General features: G+C 39.8%; 1 protein-coding gene across 1 annotated transcript; it reads right to left on the bottom strand.

Annotated features, from left to right (window-relative positions):
• Positions 1 to 802: 802 nt before the first annotated feature.
• Positions 803 to 9226, bottom strand: LOC122932529 (gastricsin-like). Its single transcript, XM_044287000.1, has 9 exons — positions 9171 to 9226; positions 7972 to 8107; positions 7742 to 7859; positions 6383 to 6501; positions 3741 to 3940; positions 2698 to 2820; positions 1345 to 1492; positions 1051 to 1149; positions 803 to 955 (listed from the first exon to the last, which is right to left on the bottom strand). The coding sequence occupies exons 1-9, from the start codon at positions 9224 to 9226 to the stop codon at positions 803 to 805; spliced, it is 1152 nt and encodes a 383-aa protein (XP_044142935.1).
• Positions 9227 to 10508: the final 1282 nt, after the last annotated feature.

Raw genomic sequence — 10508 nt, 5'->3', positions numbered from 1 at the left:
ATTTACAGGTATACTACAGAGTGGGGTCCATGTACGGTTGTATCATTCAGTTTCATTATTGCACCCTATTAATGACACCTCTTCTATGACATTTTTCTCATAGTTTAAAGTTGCCTTTTACAACATAGCACCTAAATAGTAATATTGCCTTTCTCCCCATTTAAAGTGATCCATAATGTGCTCATAATATCTAATTTAATAGCAAATGTATTGCTCTTTGTAATATTGCATGGTGAGCACAAATTTAAAATAGCTGCTTCCAAGTTGCACTATAAAATAACCTCAAAGTTTAAAAGGGTTTTCTGAGACTTTATAACTGATGGCCTAGGATAGAATATCACTATCTGATCAGTGGGGGCGTGACACCCAAGACCCTTGCTAATCAGCTGTTTGAGAAGGCAGCCTAGGCCAGTGACAAAACGTTCATTTGTCACATGGCCTAGGAGCAGTTCAACCCGATAGAAATGACTGTGACGGAGAGTGATACCAAGCATAGCTACTATACAGTGTACAGCACCGTGCTAGGTAAACACAGAGAAGGCCTTCTTATACCGCTGATTGGCAGGGGTCACGGGCGTCGGACCCCAACCAATCAGATACTGATGACCTATCCTAAGAGTCATAAGTATAGATATTCAGGGATATAAAAACCATTTAAAACACATTAGATGCAATGACTTGATGTCTGTATTTTTATTAATGGCACTTCAAACAATTTAAACATGTAGCAATACTGCATAATGTTTTTACAGGTGTTTTACTAGGTAAATCATGCACATTGATAAGATGTAGGGCAGAATGTTTATGCAGCAGCAGCAAAACCAACTTGATTGTTGCCCAGATCATATACAGAGTAGTACTGCCTGAGGAAGACATCACCAAGAATCCATAGTGGCTGCCCATTCTGAGAAGGCAGGTAAGTTGGCATAATACCAATGGTGCAGTATCCATTGTTCTAAGTAGATAAAATATAACAAAACATAATATTAATAATATTACTTGTTTTTTGGCACAGTACACAAAATTTTAATTTTTTCGAAAGAAGACTACCTGAAGAACGTAAGCAGATGGTGGAAGTGGAAAAGAAGTTCCACTAATGGTGAAGCTAATTGTGGGGAGATTCTGTATGGAACCGCAGCTCACGGCATACTGCAAGAGAAAATCCAATTATTAAATCAACTGAAATTTCCACCCATGTAATAAATATTGCACATTTGTGAAGTAACTTTAGGCAAGTATTGCTTACTTAAAGTATCCCAAGTTTGGCTTTAGTCAAGACTTGGGGAAATTCCATCAAGTACCTTGTGTTTAAAATATTTGGTATAGACAGTCATTTTATCTTACATTTCCACTCTGATCTTGTTGTGCACCAATGTATTGCATGAGGCTGGAGAAGATTCCTTGAGGAGCAGTCAGCAGAGAAGTTCCAGTGTCTACTATACCCTGGCATCCTTGGCTACACCATCCAGTAGCTTGTCCATTGATGGAGAACCTAAAGGGCAAACATTCAGCCATTAACCCCTTAGTGACCACCCATACGTGTTTTTACGGCGGTCACTAAGGGGCCTTAGGCTGGGCCGCCGCGTTTTTATGGCGGCCAAGTCTAAGCGCTGCACGGCTCCCCCGTGCAGCGGTGAGCGCTGACCCGGCTCTCACATGAGAGCCGGGGCCCTGCTCTAACAGCCCTGACTGGCATAAGTGCCATTCTGGGCTGTTTAACCCTTTACATGCCGGGTGCAATGGCGCCAGCTGCATGTAAAGTGGTGACAGAGGGAGCGGACTCCCTCTATCTCACCTCAAGCACCCCGAAAACGTGATCGCTGAGTGCTGATGTGTTGGGAAGCTTACCTTGCTTCCGTTCAGGGATCGAGCCTGTCTGCAGTTATCTCCAGCAGGCTGTGCCTCTCTGGCGCAGCCTACTGGTCAATCTTTGAATAGCATTGCTATTGAAATGTAATGCATTATAGAGATAATGCATTACATTTTAAAATAAATCAAAATACTATATATTATAGTCCCCTTGTGGGACTTATAAGTAGTAAAAAAAAATAATAACAAGCGATCATTGATACCAATGAAAAATACAAGTTGTCCCTCAAAAATCAAGCCCTCACACAACTCCATAAAAAAATAAAAATAAGTTATGGGTCTTTTGAAGTGGCAATGCAAAATAATTTTTGGGGTTAATAAAAGGGGTTTTATTGGAAAAAAGCTGCAAAACTTAAAATAATTATAAGTATTTAGTATCACTGTAATCGTACTGAACCAGAGAATAAAGATATTATGTTATTTGTATCGAAAAATGAACGCCATAAAATTTATTATGTAAAAACGCAGTGGCAGTATTGCTATTTTTCCCCATCTCCCTCCCAGAAAGAGTTAATAAAAGTTAATTAGAAAGTTATGTGTACCCCAAAATGGTGCCATTAAAAACTACAACTTGTCCCGTAAAAAACAAGCCCTCATAAAGCTATATAGACGGGAAAATAAAAAGTTATAGCTCTTGGAATGAGACCATGAAAATGAAGAAAAATGCTTGTTCATAAAGGCCCAAACAGGCTTGGTCACTAAGGGGTTAAATCAGTAGCAATGCTAAAATTAATAATGTAAAGTATTATAAAGATGGTTTACAGCCACGTGTTGTATTGGAAGGTGTAAAGCACATTTTTATATCAATTTTAATGCTCGAGTTCCTACCCTTGGATTCCAATTTGCCAGTAAGTTTCAGAGGTGACAGGAGTCCAGTAGATTTGTCCTGAGTAAAGGTTTTGATCAACTCCCCCAAAAGCTACTTCTCCACCACTCTGAGTGTTCTCCTGTCTGCAAATAGAAGGTGATGGAGATAAATGTATTTACATTTTACATGTTCAATGTAATGTGCGGTCAACGGACCAAAAACATCCCTTTAGGGGTCTCTAACTAATAGAAAAGTATATCTTTATTCATTCAATGTTAAAGTCGTGATTCACTAATTCTGTAAAGGGACACCTAATGTTAAAACTTTCAGAGTTCAGTGAGATATGGAATATATTGGCTTCTCATATATTGAACTATCCACTGTCAATTGTTGCTGCCAACAACTCAGGGATATAATTCCAATCCACAGTTATTCATGTGTAAACCTATCATGGTGTATCACCCATGAAGGTACTAGGAGCAATGGAACAGTTTTGCTGTTCTGTATCCGGTTTAATACAGAAATGGCTGTCAATGCCTTATCATGGCACTAGGGTATTGGCTGGGTAAGTGTTAATTATTTTTATTGTTTTTTATTTTGTGACCCTCAGTACACTATGTTCCTGGTACGTGGCCACTTATGTGCAGCGGACAACGCGTCTCAACTGTTCAGGACACTCTGTATATCTAGCACTAGTGACTTGGAGGTGATTATATCTTTTTGCAACAACTGGCAATATTTTTCACTAATTGGCAACACTTGTATATTGTCTATCTTGTATTGCTAGTACTGTGTGTTGTTAGATGATTGCAACAAAGTAACTGAGTTTAAAGGTCTCTCCTATATTCAATTAACTATTTACTGTGCCTGATATTCCTAGTCAGCTAAATCTAAGCTTGTTCGCTGTTAGCATTCTTCCATTGGTCAGTATCTATCTAATCTAAAACTCTCCCTATTGCTCCTGCTAATGCTCTCACTGAGATCTGCCTAAAACTTGGAGCTACACTATAGCACACAATGTAACAAAGATTTTTATTTTTATTTGCAAAACATATAATCTTACCCACTAAGATAGAAACCAAACACAGGCTGATTAATGAGATTCTGTTGGATCATTCCCTGCATCACCGTGGTGGCTCCTCCCACAGCAATAGATGGATAAGCCAGACCCAGGATTCCATCAAACTGAGCGTACACAAAGTTGGTTCCAGGCTCAGTCACACTCAATCCAAACTCTTGCTGAGAAATAGCTATATTTTGGATCTATAAATAACCAAACAATTTGAAGTGAGAATATTTATCAACTGCTAGAAAGTTGGAACATTAGATGTATGTTTGATATATTTTGAAATTTTAAGGTTCATAAAGACCAAAATATATTTACTCACAGTTGGGACTGTGGTAGTCACAGGTTCCCAGCTGACAGTCTGCAGATATTACACCCAGCTAGAGTAGCTTTTCCATCCCTATGGCTGGGTACATACTGTCACTATAGAACAGTGGTGGCGAACCTATGGCACAGGTGCCAGAGGCAGCACTTAGAGCCTTCTCTGTGGGCACCCGCACCCTGAAAAAAGTTTATAGTGTTTCAATATGCCTTAGACTTTTCCTGCCATTCATCAGTGCAGGGTGCGCTATGAACGGCACGGGGCAGCACAATGAATGTAGGCAGGCTATTATAGCTAAATTATAAAGTAATAGTATAGACATAGTATACTATATTGGACTGTAGTATTTAGGTTAAATTACAGTGTTGGCACTTTTCGATAAATATGTGGGTTTTGGGTTACAGTTTGGGTACTCTGTCTGTAAAAGGTTCACCATCACTGCTATAGAATGTAGCCATGGGACACCAATCCATTTAGTGAAGTAGAGTATAATAACATCCAAGCAATTCGGGCAGAAATTATCAGTGGCGTACCGTCAATATAGGCAGACCACGCACTGGCTATGGGGCCCGTGAGGTTAGGGGGCCCGGCCAGGCTGCATGGCTCCGCCCCCTTTCTGACCTGAATACACGCTGCATTAGTTAACAGTAGAGAGATAAATACTGGCAATGGGGCATTTGGGTCGGCAGCCCTCGGCCCAAACGCCCCAGTGCCATTACATATTTAGATTTTCATTTGGCATTATACATAGCGCTAGTGCTGCGCTGACAACAGCAGGCTGGAAGGAGGGAGAGTGAGCAGCCGATTGCTCCAATCAGGAAGCAGCTCACTGCCTGATGTGCCCGCCCCTCTGTGATGTCTTTGGTGGAAGTTTGCTCCCACAGCTAGCACCACGGTAAAGTACCAGCCCTGCATTTACTTTTATCAGCAGTGATGTCCCACATGCTTACCCTTCTCTGGGTCTTCCTGCCCTTCTCTTGCTTGTTAACCCCCAGCACTGCCTTCACTGTTCCTAGGCTGTGTGAGAGGGCAGAAGGAAGCAGCAGCAGAAGTCCTCTGCATGATAGAGCTGAGGAGAGAGGAGCTGACAGGAAAACGGGCTGTTTGCTGCAGCAGTGTGACTGTACTCAGAGCTGTTAGGGTCAGACAGGAGCCTCAGCTCTGCTCACTGTAGTTGCATATATATTCTTTCACATGGGACCTGTGGCATGTGCTGAATGCTCCAGATAGACTACCTCTGAGTGAAGAATGGGACATGACTAAAATTGCTCAGCTCTGCTCCCTGTTATTAACAAAGGGAGAGGTTGAGCTGTGAGACAGAGATCTAATGCTGTGGACCTGCAGAAGATCTGTCCCAGGGGTCACATTGACCAGTGTGGACAGTTCTGCTGCAGTAATTAACCCTATAGGCTCTCCTCTGATTTACACCTATCATAAAATAAATAAAACTTAAAGGGTAAGGGTCCATTCACACGTCCATTGTTTCTTTCCTGATCTGTTCAGTTTTTTGCGGAACAGCTCTGGACCAGTTCTGTACCCATTCATTTTCAATGGGTCCTGAAAAAAATCGGACAGCACAATGTCCGATTTTTTTTCAGGACCCAATGAAAATGAATGGGTACAGAACTGGTCCAGATCTGTTCCGCAAAAAACGGAACAGATCAGGAAAGAAACAACGGACGTGTAAATAGACACTAAGGCCGAGTTCATGTCCCATTTTTTTCCATCCGTTTCATGTATACATACAGTGGCATCCTTCATCATATAGTTTGAAAGAAAAATGTATATGCTAACCTATACGGTTTTTCTACTGGACTCTGCAGGATAGAAAAACATAGGGTGCAGCACTTTTTTTATCCCTCCCCCAACATATAAGTAAAAGCGGATGGCAAAAACGTGATGTGACCACAGCCTAACCTTTTATTTAGCTCCTAATGTACCCCGCACCTTTACTAATGAGCTTTAATAATTAAACTTTTTATTGGGGGGGGGGGCAATTCAGAGTTTTGCTATGGGGCCCCATGATTTCTATGTACGCCCCTGGAAATTATGATACATGTGTTGTCTACTTCTTTAAAAGTGCAATGAGTGTTGTAAAATAAAATAAAAAATGTGTGCACAAATGCCGCTTTCACAAAGATTTGCAACTTTTACACAACAGAAAACTGGCCTACAACTTTGCTATATAAATGCCCCCCCTCCATTGTCTGCAGTCAGAATTTTATGTGGATTGTGGACAATTTCCATATCAACTACTATAACTTAGAATATATATTTTTTTTGCTACAGTAAAAATCTAAATGGAAGTGTGACATACGGTGACAGTGTCATATCCCAGGATTCCAGTCAAGCTTCCAGTTCCATACTGCAGAGAAAATTGCTGGTTGTTTGAGGAATAGGTGGAGGACTGGCTTGGGTTGAACAGAGGATGATTGGCTGGAAAAATAATAACAGGTAGACTATTGGTCCTGCTTCATAAATGAACAATATTTAGGGATTGCTAAAGCATGCTTATCTGTCAAAACTGACAAAATATTATTCACTTTATAAAGTATTATGTTCCACATATCTGTAAAATACCATAGAGAAGTAACTATACCTCTTCCTTATAGCCAGTGCAAGCCTTAAACTCTTGTAAATGATAAACTATTGATAATTTTGAATTGAAGTTGAATAAAGTTGAATTGATATTAACAATGCTGTCCCTGATGCTGGCAAATAGTAAACTACCATAGCCACAACATGGAAACCACCACTAATGAAAGTGGACTTACTCTAAGTGTAGCTGCATTTTCTTGTTTGGTAGCTATCAAAACACCAGAGACAACTGAGAGAAATGTGCTTTCCAGATAACAAATCAAGTGCATGAACTTATGTATTTCTAGAACTAGGCACTGGATTCATTATAAAAAGTAGTAATTTAAAAATAAAAAGGCCTCGATTATTGTACTTTGATTTTTTTTTTAAAGGGGTTACATAGGAAAATATATCAGTATCAGATCTAGCTTCTTCCTAGCCAGTGACATCACTGCATATGGGTCATGGGGTCTAGTTGCAGCTCAGCCCTTTTCAAGTCAATGGGGCTGCAATACCAAGCACTGCCACTATACAATGTACAGCGCTGTCATTGGATAGCTGCCACTATCATTCACCAGAGATCAGCAACTCCTTGAAACAGCTGATTGGTGGGGGTGCCAGGACTAAAGACTGTATATTATACTGCCCAATTTTTAGCAGAAAAACACAACGAATGTTCACAAAAAATGGCAGTGTAATACTAACGCCAAATGCCTGATGAACGAACAAATGCTCGTTGATCAGACAATCCAAATATTTTGACATGTTAAAAAAATTATCGTTGGCAGCAGATCGTGGTGTCTAATAATAATCTGCCACCGGCGAACCACTATACAGTATGGGGATGAGTGATAGCATAGCGATTGCTCCTCCCCATGCTGCTGCAGAGATCGCTGCATGTAATAGCAGTGGTCCTCTCTGCTTGCGACCAGGCAATTGCCGGGAGGGAACGATTCCTTCCCAACAATAATCTGCCACATCGGGCTGCGTAATAACAGCCTTTAGACCAGCACTGATGTAATAATGATGGCCTATCCTGAAGACAAGTCATCATTATCTTTTCCAGGATAACCCTGTAACTCAATCTACAGTTACTTACTGCATGCCTGGCTCTGACAATAGGTTGAGGCTACCCATAAGTTAGAGGATCCGGTGTCAAACAGAACCAGGAAGTTCTGAGGGGGTGTACCAATGCTGATTTCTCCATAGTATGACATCTATCCACAAAGAAAAGAAAAAACATATTGACTAAGTGAGCCATTTGTTCTAATCTTGCCACCTATAAGACTAATTATGTTAAGTCATTAATGTTCAGTCCTAAGTACTCACGTCCATGTAGTTTGCCAAAGGCTCATAGGCAGTGGCAAACTGGTTGTAATACTTTGAAGCTGGATCAGCTCTTGGGGCTTCGATACCATGCTCGCTCATCACCTCTCTCATGGACTTGAACCTCTTCAGGGGGACTCTAAAATGAAAATTAAACAGTTATTATAGGAGAGTTCTTTAGATACATATATATTACTGTATTTCTTAGTTGTGATAAAGATTGATGTTCATACTAGCACTGTGGAAAAGGTATTAGAAAACTACTGATGCATTGCCTTAAATATGAAAAAAATGGGACAAACATGTGTAAATTAATACATATTACCTAGTTGTTTTATATTTTTAGTTCTATGGCAATTAATTGGAGAAACAGTACTATAAATCAATATGCAAATGAGCAATTAAGTGCACCAAAGGCAGGCATGTCATTCTGTGCACTCTTGTTCCTCCTACTTTCTCTGTCACCCCCTTGCTCTCCTTCTTGACAAAGCCAGACGAGATGACTATGTATGAACCAGGCACTGACCATCAAGAAGGAGAGAGAGGGGTTGCCAGAGGAAGGTGGATGATCAAGGGTGCAAAGAGTGGCTTAGGCTCGCCCTTGGTGCATTTAATAGCTCATTGGCATATGGTTTAAAAATACCTTTCTCCAGAGTGAAGCAACAGATAGCTAAGTGAAACATATTATTACACTCAGCTGAGTTAGTAACATTGGCCGTGTTTAATAATTCAGTGATCTTATAGCTTGCATATTTGTACTTACAATATTGGGTATTACTGCTGATGTATGGCAATATAGTGTCTAAAAATTTACCCCATATCTTATCAGATTATTTGTCAGGTATTGGTATTGAAAAGGTATTGAAAAAAATCTGAACAATTAGTGAACCATTGTCTTATTGTAATGCATAATTATCCTATCAACTTGGAGCAATGTATTTTTGCCAAATAAAAACATAGTAAAGGATCGATCTAAAGAAGAAAAACTATAGAAAAGCACTAAGATACACAGTATATGGATATACTTTCTCAGTTCTCAGTTTCTCATTTGTGTGTACATTTACAAAAACTAAGAAAGCTCACAAATTCTAGTAAAACTACGTAGGTGTTTATATAAGTTAATATTAGGAAATTATAAGTTAATATTAAATATAAATAGAATTTTATTTCATATTATTTCATATTAAACAACATGTACTTACTTAACAATCCCCTCTGAAAGGTGGAGGCAAATGAAAGCAAGAATTAGACACTTCATGTTGAAGGGTAACCTTCCAGTTGTGTTGTCTGCACGGCTACCACAACTTTTTATACACGCCTACTATCTTATCAAAAAAATGTTTTATCAAAATGTCAACTTCATTGTTTCCTTTATCAAACATTTTAGGCCCTTAAAACTACTGTATCTCTATAAATGTTAGATTACAAGCTTTTAGGTTTGCATATTATTTTTGACTTTAACTTTTATGCAGGGTCATTATGAGTAAAAGTATAAAAAATATGTGTATAAGCCACTTTTTACATGAGCCAAGGGTTGAGGGAACAATCTTGAATATTCCTTTGAAGATAAGCGAACTATTCTGTAACAAGCAGGGTTAGTTACAAACTTTGCAGTTTTTCCGCTGGCAGGTGAACCTGAAAACAATCAAGGACAGTCAGGAATCAAAATCACCCTTGTACTCTACTGCCAGAGACATTAGGAAAGGCAATAATTACAAAGAAAAAAAAATATGTTTAGAATAGGATCAGGCAGGGAAAGCTGTCAGCCAGGGAGTGAGAAATGGGTAGCTGAGGCTGGCTTTGCCTCCTAGCACAACTGTAGCTCCTACAAATCTCAACAGCAGCTACCTACAAGGACATTAGTTTCATTTTTATTTCCCATTTTACAGAAAGCGCACAAAACTGTACAACACTAGTGTTGGGCGAGCAATTTTACACATCGTGTGCAAGAGAACGATGCTCGAGTATCCTCCCCGCACATTTGTTGGCTGCTACACAGCCAACAAACATGCAGGTAAGTGCTGCCATTCACTGTAATGCCGTAGCCATGATGGCTACTGGTATTACAGTGATTGGCTGGCCGGAACGCGTCATCGGGTGCGATATAGCACCCGATGACACGTGTTCAGCTAAGTCTTAGTCAGGGAGAGCTGTGCTGTAGAAGGGACAGATAGTGTAGGGAGTGAAATACTAATATTTTTATTGAAAAAACTAGAGACCCAAAAGTCCATTTAAGAACTATTGTTGTATCTGGCAGCTATATATATTTTTAGCGCAACCAGCACTAAATAGCTTTCATTTGTTTGGCCGATTCAGACAGCGACATTATCTGCGCTACTTCTACTGTCTAACTTGTGCGCAGCCTAAAAATATCTGTGACATCCAGTGCACTTTTTCCATTGATGGTGTTCGCTGCGGACAGTTATATTACCTGCGTATCCAAAATATCAGTGACATCCAGTGAAATTTTTTTGCTGCTGGTGGCAGCGACATTAGCTGAGCTACATCTTCTGCATAACGTTTGCTTATCCTAAATATCA

The sequence above is a fragment of the Bufo gargarizans genome, chromosome 3 (genome assembly GCF_014858855.1).
Source record: "Bufo gargarizans isolate SCDJY-AF-19 chromosome 3, ASM1485885v1, whole genome shotgun sequence".
In the NCBI taxonomy this organism is placed as follows: domain Eukaryota; kingdom Metazoa; phylum Chordata; class Amphibia; order Anura; family Bufonidae; genus Bufo; species Bufo gargarizans.
The sequence above is the reverse complement of the archived record's forward strand: the minus strand, read 5'-3'. Positions and strand labels throughout refer to the sequence as shown.